We start from the raw sequence: 20,872 nt of genomic DNA on the forward strand, positions 1-20,872 counted from the left end.
TTTTCTCTCTCTCTCTCTCAAACAAATCTTTTTTTAAAAACCCACTTACTTGGATGACCTCTGATGTTCCTTTCAATACTTAAGATGCTCTCATTCCATACTGCAACATTGCTTCAAACGTAGCATTTCAATTCCTATTCATTTTCTCTGAAGAGAATTGGTTGGTCTCTCTCCTCAGGACCAGTTTAAGAAATAATGTTGTCTTGGGGCTCCTGGCTGGCTCAGTCGGGAGAACATGCAGCTCTTGATCTCAGGGTTCTAAGTTTGAGCCCCATGTTGAGCATAGAGATTACTTTAAAATAAAATCTTTTAAAAGAAAGAAAGAAAGAAAAAAGTGTTGTCTTTATATTCCTGGCTCACAAGCTTAGTCGTCATATTCTTTCTCCTTACTTCAGCGCCTGTTTGCCAAAGCCGTGTTCATCTGAAGTCGTTTGGTGGGGGAAAAGGAGGCTGATACCTGTAACTTCTCTCTCTCTCTTTTCCTAAGCACTTTGTAGATCACACAGAAGTGCAAGGCATCTAGGGGAAGTGTGTGAGAACACTATGCTCCTTCCATTATGCCTAAAATTGTAATTGATTTCTCTATATGTATGATTATTGTTGATTTGGTAGGATATCCGTACAGATTCTCATTCATACTCCAGTGTTCTCCCTCACTCCGGGGCAAACAAGTAAATGAATGTGGGATCATACTATTCTGTAACCTTGTTTGTCTTGCAGTTTTAATGTTAACATCTTTGCATGTCAGTAGAGATCTACTTAATTATTTTTAAAGCTTGCCATGGTCTTCCATTTTATGGGCACATTGTAATTTAACCGGTTCAGTGGGATAACTTTTCATCTAATTCTTTGCTCTTACAAATCACACTGCTCATACTTATATCTTTGTATAGTTATCCATTTCCCTAAGATAAATTCCTAGAAGTATAATGTGTGATTTATAGAGATTGCACCTTTTAAAGATTTTTGATACATTTCACCAAATTGCCATCTAGTGTGTTGTACCAATTCACTTTTCACTCACCAGACTTCCTTTAGAAGTCTTTGCCTCTGGTGGGAGGGAAAAAATATTGTATCGTTTTTAACTTTATTGTTATTATGAAATAGAATATATTTTTTAAAGGGTTTTTTGCCTTTTCATTTCTAAATCAGGCACATCTGTACTTTAAACATACTAGTTTTGCTGTGTTTATCCTTAAGTGTGCTTTATATTTAAAGCTAGGCTTACCTAGTAACCTTATTAAAACTTGAGGGTAAGGGACGCCTGGGTGGCTTAGCCGTTAAGTGTCTGCCTTCGGCTCAGGGTGTGATCCTGGAGTCCTGGGATGGAGCCTGCTTCTCCCTCTGCCTGTCTCTGCCCACCCCCCTCTCATGAATAAATAAATAAAATATTTTAAAAATACATATCTCTTAAAGATATTAATTGAAAATAAGGTTTGTTACCAGTCAGTTGTATGTGGAAGTCAGTGAGGCTTCCGACATAGGATCAACATGCCTGGTCCTCAGCAGTTAGCGACAGAGCTTCTCACCTTGAAGCCTTGACCCTGAGAAGCTCTGCCAAGCCCCACATTCTTTTCTTTGTGACTTTGCTCTGTTGGGTATCCCCAAATTCCCACTGTGTGGGAATGCCTCAAGAAAACAACTAAGAACTTAGAGTTCTGTGCTTCTTACCTAGACAGGGCAACAGCAGGATTTGCAGCAATGTGATGAGTGAGGCATGATCCACATCGCTTCCCAGGCACATGAGGGGGGCTAATTCTTTGATGTGCTTCTCTTCATGACCATGTATTTGTAAAACAATTGGCTGCTGTTAGTAATCTGTGTCCATGAAACTTAATACGACCAGCTCACTGGCCACCTAAGGGAAGCATCTGTGTCCCAGAACACCATGTTCAACTGATGAAATGTCTTGGACAGTTTAGTCCATTAACGAAATCATGAAGGTTGAACCACGTGTAAGTCACCATCTTAGTGGAGTGAGGAGGGAATAAAAGAGTATAAGCAAGCCTTTTCCAAAGCTCTGGAATAAGGCAGGGAAATGAGCGGTAAAAATGGGAAGATCTGACCCTACAAGGCCAGGGTAGAAGCTGCTGTGGCATCAGAAGAGGAGAGTGGGAAAGTGAGGGAAGGCTTTGTGGGTGCAGGGGCTCCCAGGTAGAGAGGAGTAGCATGAGCATTCAGGGTCGCTTGAGGAGAGCCAGCGAGAGAGTGAGGAGAGAGGATGGTCCAGTAGAGAATTAGGAGAGCCTTTATTTGGAATTTGAGATCTCAAGGTATGGAATCTGTACCTTCACAAGGCCACACAACTAGCAGAATTGCATGTGGGAGACCTGGAAGCAAGGGGCCCTTTCCTCCAGCACACATGTATAGAGCCATGAGCCTTGGAACCAGGAAGGGTTGCCTCTTACCTGTGAAGAAAAAGCTAAATGAGAGAGTAGGTGAACTTTTTAGACTTATAAAATGATTGCAAAAAGAATACCTTTCACCCAGTTTCCCCAGATGTTAACATTTTTCATAACCAGTCTAATGATCAGAATCAGGAAACTGACATGTTTATGATAATATTAACTAATCCATGGGTCTTTTTCAAATTTCATCAGTTGTCCTACTCATGTCCTTTTTCTGGCCCAGGATCCAGGTCAGGATGACACACTGTGTTTAGCTGTCACATCTCCTTACTCTCCTTTAATCTGAAACAGTGTCCCAGTCTTCCATTGGCACTATGACCTTGACGGTTTTGGAAAGTACTGTCCAGTTAATTCTGTAGACTGTTCCTTAGTTTGGGTTTGGCTGATGTTTTCTCATGATTCAATGCAGGTAATGCCTTTTCGGTGAGAAAATCACAGAAGTAATGCTATACCCTTTGCTGTGCCAGGAGGCTTGTGAGGTCAATGGTCCCATTACCATTTACTCTGATCCCATGGTTACAGTGGTATCTGCATGTGAAAGTATTATTTTTACTTTTGTCATTAATGAGTCTCTTGAGGGAGTTCGGCATCTCTTTAAAAAGTACCCCCAAGTGATTCTGGTCTGTGTCCAGGGTTGAGATGGAGGAAGCTGAGGATGATTTCATTATGAAATCTTGTCACAACATGGAAGGAGTGAAGCTAGATGTTCAGTTAGGGAGCAGAGATAGAGACTGAAGTCTCTTGAGGAAAATAAGAGTAATTTTGAAAGCTCTGCTGCTAGGAGTTACTGGCTGGATATAATCCAATTTGAAGAAATGTTTCTGACTGGATTGAAGGCTGTCGAACAGCATGGATTTTAGCAAACTAAGTGTGCACAAGTTTCCAGCAGTTTCTCTGCAGTGCTCAGAACCCTGGGAGCTGAAGTAAAGAACGTTTCAATGAAGGACATCCAACATATAGGGGAACAAGAGACTGTTGCTGTGGGCATGGGTAGCACTGAAACCTGGTGTCTTAGCAGGACAGGTGATGTGCTCGTTAAGGAGCCCAGTGGACTAGGTGACATGATGGGCTCAGCATCTTGAGAAGGCATAGTGCTTAGAGAAGCGGTAAGTGTGACTCGCTTATTCATTAGGTGTGAGGGGACAGACAGGGAGGTGCAATCAGGGGATGTGGTCAGAAAGGCAGAGAACGTGTTGACTTAATGCCAGCAGGCCAGAGACCAGGGACGAGGCAGCCTCCCTGCTGTGAATGCCGAAGAAGGATGCCAACCCAGACCTACACAAGAACAGACAAGTTTATTTGTTTTCTCGGCTATCTTCATTCAGTAGACACTTGCCACATCACCTTTTCTGGTAAAATACTTCTTAAGGTTTTCTGATCATCTTTTAGTAAAATTTGGACATGTTTCTTTTTTATTTTTTATTTTTTGATGATTTTATTTAATCAGCTTATAATTATCCATGTAATGGGGAACAGAAAGCACAGAAGTAGTTGAAATATGCATAAAATTAAAAGTCATCATTTGAAATATGAGCTTAATCTCCTGTATATCAGGACTGCTAATAAGTAATAAGGTTGATGAGTTTTAGATTTTTATAAAATCTAAAAAAAATCTATAGATTTTTTGCTGCTGATTATCTTCTGTAGATGGCAACTAACCATGGATGTAAAAGTAAAATGTGAATTGTGAAACATAACATCTGAAGTAGAGCAAGTGAAAACAAAATATTCTTCTTACCTGTCTACAATAGGAAGACTATGCTCAGTTTGGGGTGTCTTCTTCCAGATTATTCTCTGTGAGAACACCAGGATTTATGTTCATTGCTTGCTGCTGTAGCTGTCACGTAAATTGCCTTGCTTGGATACACTGTGTATTTTAGGAATTCCTTGCCTTCATGGTGTGATAACATCACATTTCTCTACATCCAGTTTTCATCTGGATCTTTTTTTAATATCTCAGTGATTGAGTATGCGGATTTTCAACCATTTGTCAAGCATGTATGGCAACACTGCAAGCACTGGGCTCCTGATGGAGCAGGAGGAAATACATTAACCTAGAAATCACAAGGAAAAGCAGAACTACAACTGTGAGAAAAGAAGTATGTGGTAGTGTCGAATGTATTATAGAATTTAACAAGAAAGACTCCTCTGAGGAAGTGATCATTGACCTGAGCAATGAAGGAAGAATGTGAATGGCCAGGAGGTGGAGGCAGGGCATAGGCCTAGGAAACCACATGTGCAGGTATCCTGAAAGGATACCAGTGTGACCAGAGTAGTGGCTTAGAGATAGTGGGGGAGGAATTGTAGTGCAGACTAAGGTCAGACAAGGAGGGTCAGACATTGCAGGGTTTTACAGACTGTGTTAAGAAATTTTCTCTATCCCAAGAGCATAGGTAATTGGAGCATTTTTGAAGCAGAGGTAACAACAATCCTATTTGTGTTAAGAAAGGATCATTCTGTTCTTAATATGGAGAATGGCTTATAGGGAATCAAGGAAGTCAGTCAGTGGACTACTTATAGTAGTCCAGGCAAGAGTTGTGGGGACTCTGACGTGGGGGGTCATGGTATGCGGATAAATGGATGGATTTGGGAGACATGGTGATTAATTAGATATTGGGGTGGAGTGAGAAAGAGGGGGAAGGGTTGAGGATGGCTTCTGAGTTTCTGACATGCATAAGAGCATCAGTAGTGGTATCGTTCCCTGAAATAGAGACCAAGGGAAGAGTATTAGGCATTAGGGCAAAATCATGAGTTCTGTTTTTGATTGCGTTAGGTTTGAGGTACCTTGAGACATTCAAGTGGAGACATTTCAAGTAGGCTGCTGAATGTACTAGTAAGAAAACTGGATTAGAGATAGGAATCTGTGAGGCATCTGCATTGAGGTGTTAATTAAAGCTGTGGGTGTGGATGACATCACTTGGGAGAGATGATAGAATGAGAAGAATAGGCCTTGTACCCTGCCTTGAGGAATTCCCAATATTTAAATGGTCTCATCAAGAGGGATATGAGCCAAGAAGGAGGCAAAAGGAGCAACCAAGGAGACAGGCAGGAAAAATGAGGATGGTGGTGAGTCACAGAGGACGAGGGAGGAGCAGTTTTAAAAGAAGGGTGTAATCAGCACCTTCAGATGCTGCCAAGAGCTAACATGTACTAAAGACAGAGAATTGTATTTCCTGGCGGGCAAGTCATTAGTGACTTGCTAAGAACTGTAAAGTACTAGGTGGAGAAACCACGTGGGATTAGGCTGGGAGCGACTGGGAAGGAGATGTGGACTAGAGCACACACAGGTAGATGCTTTTTAACGGTTTAATGGGAGTCTTGACCATATTTAAAACTGATTGAAGGGGAAAAAATCAAGTGAGGGAGTTGGCTATATGAGAAGGAGGTGAGAAAGCAGGTCAGGTCCTAAGAAAGCCAGAAAGTGAACGGAATCCAGGAGGATCAACAAAAACAGACATAGTACAGTGGTTAGCAGATATGGGAATGCTATTGGTGTCCCAACCCCCCAGCCCATAATATAGGTGACAGTGTTGTCTTCTGAGAGGAAAGAAAAGGGCTTTACATGGGGGTCCAGGTGGCCATTCATCTGAGAAATGCCATAAGTTGCTTTCTGTTTCCTTGTTTCTCTCCTCCCTATTTTTTAATAGCTTTATTGAGATAACTCACACATATAATTCATCCATTTAAAGTGTACATTTCAGTGGTTTTTAGTTTATTCACAGATAATGTGCAACCATAACCACAGTCAATTTTAGAACATTTCATCACTTCAAAAAGAAACCTCAGGCCTTTTACCTATCACCTCCCTCCTTTCTTATTCATCTTGCTGTCAGAAGAGAGCACAGAGTATGGTCTGAATTCAGATCTAAAATCCTGTCATGATTTTGGGACACCTGGGTGGCTCAGTGGTTGAGCATCTGCCTTTGGCTCAGGTCATGATCCCGGGATCGAGTCTTGCATCAGGCTCCCTGCAGGGAATGCTTCTCACTCTGCCTGTGTCTCTGCCTCTCTCTATGTTTCTCATGAATAAATAAATAAAATCTTTAAAAATAATAATAATAAAATTGTATCATGATTTCAAAGAAGAGGCTATGTAAGCTGAGGCATATGAAAGGTTGCCAAGAGACTCAAAACTGTGATCTAGTCAGAGAAGCACTGGTATAAAATCAACAGATAATACACACAGGAAACACACTAAATGCCGGGCTCTTCCTTGTCAGAGAAAATCATCTTAAGAATAAAGTTGGTAAAATGAAATTACAGAAGTAACATATGTAATAGTTTATAAGAGAACATTTTCTGTTGATAAATGATTTTATCTACTGGCTCCCAAAAAGTACATTTTGGGGTACTTTAACTTGGTATAAGGGATGAACTGCTGTTAGAAATCTAAGGTGTTGGGCAGCCCCGGTGGCTCAGCGGTTTGGCGCCTCCTTCGGCCCAGGGTGTGATCCTGGAGACCTGGGATCGAGTCCCGCGTCAGGCTCCCTGCATGGAGCCTCCCTCTCCTTCTGTCTGTGTCTCTGCCTCTCTCTCTGTCTGTCATGAATAAATAAATAAAATCTAAGAAAGAAAGAAAGAAAAAAGAGAGAGAGAGAGAGAGAAAGAAAAGAAAGAAGGAAATCTAAGGTGTTGAAAGAATAGGGTGGTAACAGCTTGACGGGAGAAGGTAAAGATTCTGCTGAACACTGATAATGGAAGGTTTTCCATAGGGATTATTGGGATGATTTTAAACATTTAGAAAAGAAAGTCATAATCCTAAGCATATGCTTAGGAAAAAGGACTACCAAATTAACTTTATTTCATTGTCTTATATTCAGGAAATGTGGAAGAAATAGTATATAGCTGACCCTTGAACAACACAGGGGTAAGAGGCACCAAGCCCCCCACCAGGTCAGAATCCACATACAACTCTCGACTGCCTTAGAACTTAATACTAGTAGCCTACCTACTGCTGACCAAAAGCCTTGCTGATAACATAAACAGTTAACACATTTTGTACACTACATATACGGTATACTATGTTCTTACAATAAAGTCAGCTAGAGGAAAGAAAATGTTAAGTAAATCATGAGGAGAAAATATAGTATTGTCCTATGAAAAACACGTATGAGTGGGCTAGCACCTTGTTCAAGGGTCAAATGTTAAATTATCTTATATCCAAGTATTTAACAAAAAGCCTTTTGAATTTGATTTGGAAATAGGTTTATATATAAGTGGCTAAGGGACCGTGTGCAAAGATTATTAGTAGATCGTAATGAAAAGCATGATGATTCAAAGGCATAATGGTAGGTTCCATTTAGAGTTATTTCCTTTTCGATGTCTTGGTTAATGATTGAGGCCGTGGGAGGTATACTATCAGATTTGCAGAAAATGCAGATATGAGAATGATAGCTGGTATGTTGGATGTCCTTCAGAATCTAGAAATACCTCCACAGTGTTGAACAATGGGCTGTTAATGAGGTTAAATGAAATAGTGAAAAGAGTTAAAGCCTCCATTGCAGATCACTCAAAGACCTGGCTTCGAATGAATTCTATGAGTTAATTGCAGAAATTCTTGATGGTACCATCAGGCTACATTAACATTTGTGACATTTATAGGGAAATCGTGATCTAGTGTCTTGTGCATCATTCCATCCTAATGGGATTGGAACATTAGCCCTCCTTTTCTTAAAAGAATAAAGAAGCTGAGAGGAAGTTTTTCTGGAAAAGACAAGAGATGGGCAGGTCACCCTGAAAGAGCTCGGCTGCTCCCTGACTTGGGTGTGTTCCTCACACACACCGGCTTCTCAGTACCCTGCTGAAGAAGCAGTGTGTGTTTGCACACCTCTCTCCTCTCTGGTACTCTGCCCTGCCGAGTCCCAGTGCTGTCTCAACCCCTGGAGACCGCATGCCCTCCCTGTGCTGTGGCCTGGAAGCTCTCCAGGTGGTAAGCCAGGGCACTTGTGAATTAAATTCATTTGTTTCCCTTCTCTCAAGGCTCACCATCCTGTGCTGTCTGAAGTTCAGTGTTTAAGATGCATTGTTTCATGTCACTTCTCCTGTTTTTTTATCTTTTTCATGGAGGAGGGTAAATCTGGCTCTTGTTCCTCTCTCTTAGCCAGACGTGGAGACTCTTCAGTGTGTTTTGTTTTTTTTTTTAATTTATTGCTAATATCTCAACTCTGCATTCAGAGCCACCTTCTGTCATTCCCTTGTTCCCTCTGCACCTTTCCTCAGGCAGACTCTGTGCTTGTCCCCTCCCTCATCTCCAGCTCATGCCATTCCTGTCCGTCCATCTCCTCCTCCCTCGTTCTTGCTCATCAGTGTCTCTCCATTCTCAGGCTCCACTTTGGCCTCTTCTGTGACGTTGCTCTCCCATGGGAGGCAGAGTCGAACCTTCTCTCCCTGGTCAGTTTCTACCATAATAAACTGTTGGCAGCATTTAGGCATATATGTTGTGTATCTGCTGGCCTTCCCTCTTGAACACATATGTCAGTCTCCACATGTGTCATATGTGCCCAGTGCTCAGCTCCCAAGGGCTGGGACGGGGCTTGCCCACCTTTGTGTCTTTTACATAGCTCTGTGGGTATATAATCTAGAGGGAAGGTATTTTACAAAGGTAGGTTTTTTACATATTTTTTTTTTAAATGAATGGTTTTTCTCCTCTCCCTCAAAATTAGGCCACAGAAGAAGTTTCCAAAAATCTGGTTGCCATGAAAGAAATCCTGTATGGCACGAATGAAAAAGAGCCGCAGACGGAAGCAGTGGCACAGCTCGCTCAGGAACTATATAACAGTGGGCTCCTGAGCACACTGGTAGCTGATTTACAGCTCATTGACTTTGAGGTAAGAAATCAAATTTTTTTTTTTTTTTTTCCAAAAATGGTGCCTTCTTCATGGTCCTTTTCCTGGTGTTCTCGCCTCTGAAAGATCCTAAGATTCCTGCCAGGCTCTTGGCTCCAGGGTTATTGACCTGTAAGCATGCCCAGGCTGCCTGCCTAATTAGCAGAGCCGGGCAGGAGCTCAGGGCTGCCTCAGGCTTAGGCCAGGTCGCCTCCTGTTTCACCACACTGTATATGAAGTTTCTTAGGTATTCGTTGTGCCCTTTTGTTTACATTATATTTAATAAATAGCTGCTGTTTTACGTAATTCACTGGCCTTGGGTTCTCAGGGAGTCAGCAACCTAAAGAAGACCATAGAATGTTAGAGGTAGAGAGATCTTAGGAGATACCCAGTTGTGTTTTAGGGTTTTTTGTTTTGTTTTTTTAACCTGCTGAGAACTCATTACAGCAGAGATGATATGTTCTGTTTGCTTGTGCTTAGCTCTGCTTTTAAATGTTTAAATTAGCATAACGGTTAAATAGCAGGAGATTTTTTATGCAGTTTTGAATTTCTCTGGCTTCCCTTGAAAATTTTGACTCTGGCAGCATTGAGTCAGTGTGCCTATATGGCCCCTCAGCTGGAACAGAGCAGCTACCACCCCATGGGCACACTTGGGTGTGCTGCAGAGAGCAGCTTGCTTTTCTGTCTCAGGGCCTGCTTTACCCAACATACTGTCTCTTGCCTGGCCCTGGTGGGCATTTGATATTATTACCCAAGTTTATATAGCTGAATCATGTCATATTAGATATTTAGTGAATTTAGCAGTGAGAATAATGGTCTTTGATACCAGTCTGAAAGGTAGACTGAGAAGTATATATGGTAATGAGGTATATATGGTAATGAAGGGCTCTTAGCATGGTTATGAATGAGCAGGTTCCTCTGAGTCTTTGTCATGGCTTTGTTTTTAAAGCCCCAGTGTTTTTCATCCTGAGTGACCAATTAGATGTCTGTGCAGGTGCTTGAAAAACCAGGGGAGAGAATGGCAGACGTATAGTCAGATTCAGTTTTGGAGAGTGATGGGAGGGTGTGGTTCCTAGGTTACTTGAGAATAATATTGATAATAAAGGACAGTAAAAATTGACTTCTATAGAACAGATAAAAATATTTCCCTTTATATGGATGATTATGTATTTCTAATAGTGTATCAGATTCCACCAACAACAATCTTTATTTCCTCTGCAAAGTTGCCAGTGCACTAGAACCTCCACTTCCTTCAGCTTTGTCCACCCTTCTCATTCCCCGACCTGAACGCTGAATTTAATATTCAGGACTTTAGAGGCTTAAATTTAAAAGAAGTGTGTGTCCTTGAGATGTGTTCTTAGAGATTGCTATTGCTTCTCCTCACCTAGCACAGGCCCCAGGATGATCTCTAGCCCTGGAAAGCTAGCATTTCACTCACTTTCCTACAGGCTTGTCAGCCTCTTAACAGGTAGCCACTCTGAAGAATCTCATGGGGTTCTGTTTTCCATTTGGTAATCTCTTGTGCAGTTTTCTGATTATAAGATTCACTGTATAGCAGTAATGTCCTATTTTGTTTAGTAAAGTACAGTTGTATAATTCTGATGTCTGAACTGCTTCATCATGTGGTACTTGGAGCCTTCATTACTAATCTATATAAAATCTCTCCTAAGTAGACCTAGCTTAATGAGATATGTCTACTTGCCATGAAAGCTCAGCTTCTTAGAGAATCTTTCGTTTTTTTAATACTAGTAGAATGCAGCTTCTCTTCCTTTCATCACTATAAAAGGAAATTATATGTATTGTTTACAATGTGAGCATTTTATTTGAAACTGCTTATTCCATATGGGTGGGAATTGGATCCCTGAACATTGTAAGCATATAGCAAAGTTTAATTTTTCCTGAATCCACATGATTCTAAGGGTTAGAAATGGCTGAAATTTATATGTAGTAAGATTTCATTTTGTGAACATTCTGCTCATGTTAAAAATAGTGTACTATTAAAACTTCGAATTTGGATTTGTAAATAAAGAAAATTTAATATCTGAACATTTTAAAGTCAAATATTGAGTCATAATTAAAAATATGCAGTGCCTTAATTTGAGTTTATTTGGGAGGGTGGATGGGCTTTTTGGTGGTTAGTCGGGTAAACATTTTAATGATTGTATTCCTAATAGGGCAAAAAAGACGTGGCTCAAATTTTCAACAATATTCTCAGAAGACAAATTGGTACAAGAACTCCTACTGTCGAATATATCTGCACTCAACAGAATATTTTGTTCATGTTATTGAAAGGGTATGTACAATGTAACAAATGTATATTCTCAGTTGAAAAATAAAAAGGAAAGAAGTCTTGGGCAAAAACAGGATGGTAAATGTGGGAACGTGTTTTCTCTATGGTTCAGTCAGTCCATTTTTCCATACATCTTAAACACATTTCCCTCCTTAAAATTCAGCCAGTGAGCTAAATTGAATTCGAAAATGCCCATGGGAATTTCAAGGTTGGTGAATTGTGAGCCTTTAATTAAATTCTCAGATCCTATATAACAGAAGGAAAAAAGTCTTCTGTGGTTTTATTCCTATTCTCTGGATTTTAAAAGTTTATTTATATGAACTATCAGTTAAATGATGTGTTTAAAGACCTCTTGTTCAGGGAGACATGCACACTGTGAGGCAGTAGGAGCTGCCTAGGAAGTGGATCTTGAGTACTATGTAGCGTTACTTTATTCCATCAACAAAGAACACATTTATGAAGTCTACCCTTTGCTTTTTACCTGTGTGTATCCACTCATTAACCTGCTTAGTTGGTAATTCACAGTGCATCTTCCAGGAACTAAGGAGGCATTTATTGGTAGTCTGTTGGTATCAAGTCTGTTGGTATCAAAAAACAAAAACCAAAAAAGCCTAAAAACTCAAAACTTTAAAACGAAAGAAAAATCCTTTCCTCCCTCAATAGTGATCCTACCCTTGGGGCACCTGGGTGGCTCAGTGGTTGAGTGTCTGCCTTTGGCTCAGGTTGTGATTCTGGGATTGAATCCTGCATGGGGCTCTCCACAGGGAGCCTGCTTCTCCCTCTGCCTGTGTCTCTGCCTCTCACTCTCTCTGTCTCTCATGAATAGATAAATAAAATCTGAAAAAAAAAAAAAGCCTTCCTGATTGGCAAGGTCACCCCCTGTCGTTTCACACAAGAGTTGTTTGCCAGCTCTGGGTCTGGTGTGCATCTGTTTGTCCCAGCATTGGTGCTGTTCTATTAAATTGGCGGACAGGCCTTTTAGTAGCATGACTATTGGCGTGAATCAGCTTGCTCTCCTACCCCTTTGCTTTATAGCTTGCCTCTCTCTGATTCATATCTCTGTGGTTTAACACTTCCCCCAAGTTCAAACTTGTTTAGACAAAGCATGAGTCAGTGCATGTGTTTGATGCCAGCATTCTATTTCCTTCTTTCTATTTCTAAATATCTATGTTGCTTCTTCAGACTTTGCCATACAGAACTTTTGGCATCTAATTTTTTGTTGTTACCAATCCACAGTTGCGTGTGTAAACGTGTAATGAGTAGTTTGAAATTTTGTGTTCTTAGAGCACCTTCCAGATGCCTTTGTGTATTTTTAAACTATTTCCTTTTCCATAAAAAGCAGTGGTTATTAAAATCCATAAATTAGTTTTGCTTATGTTTTGGCTTGAGAGTAGCCAGAGGAATGATAAACATTGTTAAACATCACGTAAAGTCAGAATTTTAAGGTATGATTTAAAGAAAAATGAAAGCTCTCACATGAGTTGGCCAGAGCAGGAAAGTCAGCGAGAAAGGAGAGGAGGAGAAGCCTGGAGAATGCAGCTGGTGTTGTTCTCCACCAGCGCCCATCTCCCCATCCTTTCTAGCCCTTAGAGTGGGAAATATACAGAAAACTGGAGGGAAGAAAATAACCAGCCTTTTGTACTCATCCTTCAGCTCTGACAGTATCTCTTCCTTCATGCCCCTGGCCTCCTCCTTTCCCTCACACACATAATATTGCTTCAGTATGCATCCCTAGTACATAACACTTTGAGGACCCTTTTTTTTTTTTTTTTGTCATAGTCATGATATCATTTACAAACCCAATGTTATCTTATACTCACTGTTCAGATGTCCCTTTCACATAAAATGTCATTTTTCAGTTAATTTGTTTAAATCCAGTTCCAAGCAAGCAAGGCCCATAAACTGCATTTGGTTAATAAGACTACTATGCCTTTTGTTTTGAATACCATTTACTTGTTGAAGCAACTGGGTCATTTGTTCTATAGAAAAAATCACATATTTTGGATTTTACATCCCTGTGGTTTCATTTAACATGTTCCTTTGTCCTCTGTTCTTTTAAATTGGTAAATCATTATGAACTCAAGTTTTGGGTTTTTTTTAAAAATATATTTGACATGTTTCAGTCCATTGTAGCCATTATGTCCACATTTTTATATCCAAATTGTGTCATCTTGGCCAATTGGGAAGCTCCTTCAAGTGGTTCCTATGTCCTTGTGGCAAGACCCCATTAGTCTTTGATAGCTTCCTTGCTTTCTGGCACAAGGTGTCCCTTACTATATTGTACAGGTTCCTGCTCCAGACCTGGAAGCAGCCATCTCTTCAAGGAGCCTTGTGAGCTGCCTTTTAAGATTTTTGTACCTTTAGTCCATCCAATGACTCTCATGCGGTGTGATGATCCACGTAGGCTGTAAGCACTTCAGTGTCAGCTGTTAGGGATGTTGTGCTGCAGGTGACCATGTGCGTCCAAACATATTCTTGTAGCTAGTGTTAGATGCATCAGAGGCAGTCGTTTTTCCTCTGGTGACTTAAATGTTCGTGTGCTTTCTACTCTAATGCTAACAGGTTGTACAGCATAACTGTTTGCCCTGTACTTGGTGGTTTATGGCTTAATCGTTTAAGACGAGCTTGACAAACCACCATCAAAACCTGCCCAACTTGTTGTACCAAACTGTCTTAGTCTTGTCTTTCTAGTCTCCTGCTTATTGAATTAAGATCAGTGAAGGTGAATTGTACAATCAGCCATTTTGTGAACAGACATTGTAATCACCTAAGCGCCTGTCAGCGCTCTAGTTACTGTGCCATAAGTGATACAGAAGAGCCATTTGGATCTTCTTGAGGCTCTGTGATGAACCCAAATACAACAAAAGGGTAACACTGCTAGAGAATGATTAGTACTGCTGGATTTCAGGAAATAAAATGTGGGTTTAGTCAATAAGGCAAGTGTTGATAAAAGAGGTGAGACTAGGGATCCCTGGGTGGCGCAGTGGTTTGGCGCCTGCCTTTGGCCCAGGGCGCGGTCCTGGAGACCCAGGATCGAATCCCACATTGGGCTCCCGGTGCATGGAGCCTGCTTCTCCCTCTGCCTGTGTCTCTGCCTCTCTCTCTCTCTATCTGTGACTATCATAAATTAAAAAAAAAAAAAAAAAAATTTAAAAAAAGGAGGTGAGACTAATGATTGAAGTTCCAGAGGGTTTGGAATTTGCATAGTTAGGAAAAAGGAGAGTCAGTCCAGGGACAGGAATGAACATAGTGATGGGAAGCAATAAGGAGATAATTGGAGTGAGTGCTTGATGGCAGAGTGGGAAAGGACATTGTATGGTAGGAACATATCTCATGAGGAGAAGCCTGGACATTAAGCCCAGAAGTTTGTCTTTATTTGATGGCAAGAGGAAATCGTTTTGAACTCCTAAGCTGGAAGTGCTATTGATACACTGGTGTGTCAGGTTAATTGGTTAAAACCCAGCTTAAACCAAGATGCTAGTTAGGGAGCTCTTGCTTTTCTAAGTGTGAGTTAATGCAACAGTGGGGATGGATGAAAGGAAACAAAATTAAAATATTTCAGAGAAGTCTTTAAAAGGATGGGTGGGGACACCGAAGATGGGAAGGTTGGAGGTGCTGAAGGGGAGAAGATGTAAACTGTTCTGTCCAATGCAGTACCTACTAACCATACTCCATCATTTCGTTTTAAATGAGTTAAATAACATTTAAAATTCAATCCCTCAGTCATACTAGCCAAATTTCAAGTGCTTAGTAGCCACATGTGGCTAGTAGTAACTACCGAAGTGGACAGCACAGGTATAGAACACTTCCATTGTCAGATGAGAAAGTTCTGGAAGACCTGTTTTAAACCTGGGCATCTGAAACAAAATCGTGGTGCCAAATTAGAGAAATGGGGAAGCAGGGGAGGGTGGCTGTTTTGCAAAGGGAGAGAAGATTTGAATTTAGATAGGGTAGTGCTTATGGTAGACCTTTAACTGAAGTTGTCCAGAGGCAACAGAAAATGCCTAACTAGAGTCCAGGAGCAGATGAGAGTAGGGGAATTTAGTCCCGGTGGGAGCCATGAAGTGCTGTGGCTGCTCACTAGCAAGCTGGCAGCCCTGGAGGAAGGAATGCCCTCAGCCCTGCAAGAAATAAGAACAGTTCGAGCAGTAGAAAGAAGAACTGAGAGAGCTTTTTCTTTCCTTTTTCAAAGACATAAATGCAAAGGTCGGCACTGTTGGGACACTAAGTAAAATTTATGTTGTGAGAGAAGTTTGGCTTAGCCAAGAGAAGGTGTTTTGCAAGTAGAATGTTGGGAAAGGCAGAGAGAATGCAGCAGGAGGATTGGAGGAGACTCTATGTTCGAAAGACACAAAGCTGCACCTGCAGCCCCAAAAGGCAGTGGAGGGGCCAAGGCCAGTCTGCACCCCTCAGAGAGGAGCAGGCGGCTGGGCTAAGAGGAAGACGGGGGTGGAGGGAGTGGGGGCTCCTTTCTGACCGAGCTGAGCCACAGACGTGTGTGCGTGACTGATGCCAGGGTGTCCCCAACACCCACCACAAGAGTTCTCCAGGCTCTCCTTGATAAGCACCTGGTAACCTCCTCAGAATTAGGCTTTCAATTTTGTGGGGTTCACGTTGCCAAGAGTCTTGAAGGTTCTATTTTGAGTATAGAATTGAAACAATGAGGTATAAATGCTATATATTTGTTAGACCTATTTAGGTACCATGAGTTTGGGAAACGATTTTATTTGTTTCATAATAGTTTTTGATTTCTGAAGTCTTAGAGCACCACATGTAAAACTAACCCCTGTTTGGAGGTGTGACCCTAAATACTCAAATCTTTTAGCTTTAAATAATAAATGTTTATTTATTATTATTATTTCTATATTTTTGTTTTCCTTTGGACTGCAGCAGTTGTCACCAGCTAATGTGTGTGTGCATTCTAGAGTAAATTCACCTGAGCATATATCCTACTCTGAGAGAGATGTCTTTTGTAACCTGCTCTAGTCACTTAATTAAGACACATCTGAGACATCTATTTGAAAAATTTGAACTGTTCAGCATTAGAGGAGTTTTAAAACAGCAATCATGATTTATTTTTTTCTTTTTGTAGGTATGAATCTCCAGAAATAGCTCTAAATTGTGGAATAATGTTGAGAGAATGCATCAGACATGAACCACTTGCAAAAATCATTTTGTGGTCAGAACAATTTTATGATTTCTTCAGATATGTCGAAATGTCAACATTTGACATAGCTTCAGATGCATTTGCCACATTCAAGGTAACATGAAACTATAGAATTCTAAATATACTTGTAAGTCCAGTTAACTGGTTTGCGGTTTTTCCCTAAACTTCTAACCTCTAAGTCTATACACGGCTGCCCTCTAGCGGGAAGAGAGAAGATATGTTTTATGTGTGTCCATGCGACTTAGGCTAATGCAGTGGAGCCACAGCTTAAAAAGGATGGAAGAGATAGATTCTAACCTCTATCTAAAAGTATGGTCTGTATGGTCAAAAGTACACTTTTCTGTTAAATTACTTACCAAGTGTGGTATACTGATATACAGTACGTCTAATAAACAGGTTTTTCTCCTGTGTTGGAACATACTACAGCAATTTCTTTGGTTAAACACCAAAGTTGTCATCTGTTCAGAGCCATGCTGATTTGGAACAGGCATGTCTTTTAATACTAGAACCACAATCAGGGCAAAGAGATTATGTTGTAGTTAGGCCCAAAGGAACAATGGACTTAGGTCTCCTACTCATGCCAAAACTTATTTATCAAATACTTCAGGAAAGGGGAGCAGAATCACCTGCCCTATTCAAATTATTATGTAGCCTCCCTTCCCTGTATACTTTATCTCCTGTTCTGTATTTGTATAAATTAAATACACATATGATATGATACTGCTGTACAACATGCACATTTTTGCTTTGAATTGTAAGGTTCTATGCTGTTTATGGTATATAGGCAGTAATATTTATTAGTGTTCTTCATAATTAAAGTAAGCCTTTAGATGTTCCATTCCCTTATGTAAAATGACCTTATGAGTGAATATTTAGAACTGCTACTTTACTGTAATCAGAATTTAATATACTAACCTGAAGACTACTTTGCTAAGAAACCATGAACACTGTTTTAGTGAGAAGTAGCCACTTTTCTCATGAGATTTCAGTTTTATGAAGGTAAAGAGCCCTTGAGATAATGAGCACACGCCTTGGTCTCTGGGTAAAATACGTTCCTTACAGTGAATGAACACCCTTGAAACAGGATGAAAACCTGGGGACCTGGCCATTAGGGTTTCACATGGAACGAGAATATGGTAATAGTGTGAGAGGTGCCTAAGGATTTATTTTCCTGAAACCATTAAAGAGGATATCGGAAGCCCTAGGTAAGATCTCAGATGTTTATGTGTCAATGTACAAAGCTAAATGAACTGAATGCCAGGTTCTAGCAGAGTAATAAATGTGGTGTCTTTTGTATCTCTGCATTTTGGGAATAGGACTCATAATTAGGATATATTGGTGGAAGGGGATGCCCATTCAAAAGCAGCAGGCCTGTTACAGAGGGAAGTATGGTAGCACCATGTGTTGTGGTGAGATCCTCCTGTGTGGAAAGCAAGCCATGAGCCAAGAGTAGCCTCTGGGGGAGAGGCAGGTGGAGGAAGAGGAGAGGAGCGGCCACAGTGTTGGGAGCACAGTCAGACCCTGACCCGGGGAGGGGCGTGCTCCATGCCATGCTTCTGGCCAAGGTAGCACACCCAGCCAGCAGGTGGGAGAGATGTGTTAACACCTTGCCAGAGATGTGATTCACAGTATTGGACAGTCTTGCTTGGCCTTACTGATAATTTCGTTATCAGCCCTCGGTTAGGGCTGCTGCTTTGAATTACATCCTCGCTAAGGAGAAAGTGGTGGTGATGGAATCACTGTGGGTCAGGCAATCCTGCCAGGTCATATTAGCCAGAGAAGGGGAGAATGGGGCAGTGCTGGGCAGGTGGTGTCGACCTAAGGAAGGAAACTTGCAGACACAGTGCAGGATTCGAAGGATGGACTTGGGAAGAGAGAGGATGACAGTAGGAAAGGGGGATAGATCTGTGTCTCATACTGTCCTCAAAGAATATGACCATACCCCGCTCTCCAGAAACGGTCTCTGCACTTTCAGACAGATGCAGCTCACCCGCAAACCCAAATTTAAAGTCTGTGGAACAGGTGCTGAGTCTCAAAAGGAAATTAAAACTACCTGCTCCAGGGGCACCTGACTGGCTCAGTTGGAAGAGTGTGCGACTCTTGATCTTGGGGTCGTGAGTTCAAGCCCCACATTGGGTTCAGAGACTACTTAAATAAATATTAAAAAAAAAAAAAAAAACTACCTGCTGTAAATGTGTCCAAGATTTGTAGGTTGAATGAATGTGTACTAAGACAGTAAATCAGTGGCCAAATGTTGTTCGTGTTTTCTTTTTTGAGGACTTAAGGAGATGGGGAGGGGCATCAGAAGGCCAACAAATATATTTCCAATTTTTCCAGAATAAAAGAAGGTAGATTCCCCAGAGAGGCTGGTGGAGCTTGGAGCTCGATGTTATACCTGTGTAAGGTTCTAGAAAGTATTTCTAAAGAGATGATTTCTGAGCATTTTGGAAAGGAAACCGTGTACCCACAGCCAGCATGGATTCACGAAGAGAGTAAGTTCAGTCATATTAATCTCATAGATGCCAGTAGATGAGGGGACTAAGAGTGTGTGGCTGCCTGGGTTCATTTCCCAGCTCTGCTGTGGATTTCATCTCAAGTTCTTCATCTGTTAAGATGGAGGTGATAATGCTAGTATGTCAGGGTTATTGTGTCTACACACAATATGTGTGCAGCAAACAGTAGCTATTAGAATTATTCCTTTATGGCCATGAGGATATGCTGAATGTTGAATAATTGTATTTTCATGGAATCAGTGAAGATAGGAGCTGGAGTTTCAGTGTAGTTATTTACATCTAATTGAATGCCATATCCATAAGGTGCTAGGGAATGGATTGCCATCACCCTGGAGAGAATTTTCTGGTGGATTTCCACTGGGCTTTATTTCAGCCCAGCTGAACATTGTTAATGACTTAGATAAAGGGTGACAAAGCCTGCTTATCAAATGTGTAGGTGATGGCTGTGAAGGAAAAGATAGCAGACAATGGTGATCCTAAAATAAGGCTTCGTAGAGATCCAGAGAGGTCAGAATGGAATAGGACGATGATTGAGGTCCCTCCACTTGAGGACCTAACTGTAAATAAGGGATGTGGGAATAAGGTATAGTAATACAGTTATTATTAAATACAGTAATTGCCAAATATAATAATTACTAATGTAGGCAATTTCATATCCTACTCAACCATCTCCTTTACAGATAAGGAGTCTAGAAATATTGGGTGAAGTCAGGCTATAAAATGGGGAACCCAGAATTTGAACCCAGGCAGTCTGCCTCCAGAGCCCACTCTGAGGAAACAAAATTCTAAATATGTCCTGTAAAATTAAATAGTGTGATGCTGCTGCCCCAAAGCTACATGTGACCACATAGTGTGTGACCTAAAGAGCTGATGATGGTCTCACCCCACTATAAGCCATTAAGGTAACAACACATAAATGTGTTCCATTCCAGGCGCTACACTTTAAGAGGCACATAGACAAATAGATGACTTTCAGAAGACAGTAGATGGTGAGGGGGACTCAGAACCTGTCATGCGAGGAGTGGTTAAAGGAACTTGGACGTATTTAGCCTGGAGAAGAGAAGACTCGGTAGGGACTTGCCGTGAGAGCACTACATGTATGTGAAGTGGGATCCTATAGAAAGTGGGTTGAACCTATTTCTGTCGGCTCTGACAGTTTCTGAAAATAACCTGGGGATAGGTTTGACTCTAGCACAGGGAGAACTTTCTAACCCTTAAGAGTTCCATAGGTGAGCCACACAGTTGGAACAATTGAGTCCCTTATCCTAGGACATGGTCAAGCATCAAGGACGAAATTGGGCCGTACAGCTTGCCAAGGCTCTGTGAAATCGAGCCCTGGGCTCAGTGGCATTTCTTTGAAGACCCCAGGGCCGTCTTTGCCACAGGGTGTTTGAGGCCCCAACTTACTGACTTTTAGGAATCTTTTTCAATTCAGCATACCCTAAAAGTTGGCTGCTCAATCTGCTGGGCTCGGGAGATGACCCCTACCTTTCTCCCAGTCCTCCCAAGGCCTTGGATATACTAGAATTCAGATAGGTTAGAAAGCAGAGATCTTGTTCCTCTCCACTGCTAGCTGACCCAGCACCTCGTGTTCTGGGACACATAGCACCCTGGAAATTTTGCACATTTCTGACCACTGACTGCCTGACCTTTTCCCTTTGCTCTGTTGA

General features: G+C 41.3%; 1 protein-coding gene across 2 annotated transcripts in view; it reads left to right on the forward strand.

The window, feature by feature from the left end:
* Positions 1 to 20,872, forward strand: part of CAB39 (calcium binding protein 39) — an 83,296-nt gene that overhangs the window by 49,582 nt on the left and 12,842 nt on the right. For both annotated transcript variants that reach the window (XM_038574145.1, XM_038574146.1), the window contains exons 3-5: positions 9,071 to 9,235; positions 11,407 to 11,525; positions 16,615 to 16,783. In XM_038574145.1, coding sequence (XP_038430073.1) covers positions 9,071 to 9,235; positions 11,407 to 11,525; positions 16,615 to 16,783 — 453 coding nt within the window. The remainder of the gene's footprint in view (positions 1 to 9,070; positions 9,236 to 11,406; positions 11,526 to 16,614; positions 16,784 to 20,872) is intronic.

Source organism: Canis lupus, chromosome 25 (assembly GCF_011100685.1).
Source record: "Canis lupus familiaris isolate Mischka breed German Shepherd chromosome 25, alternate assembly UU_Cfam_GSD_1.0, whole genome shotgun sequence".
Lineage (NCBI taxonomy): Eukaryota > Metazoa > Chordata > Mammalia > Carnivora > Canidae > Canis > Canis lupus.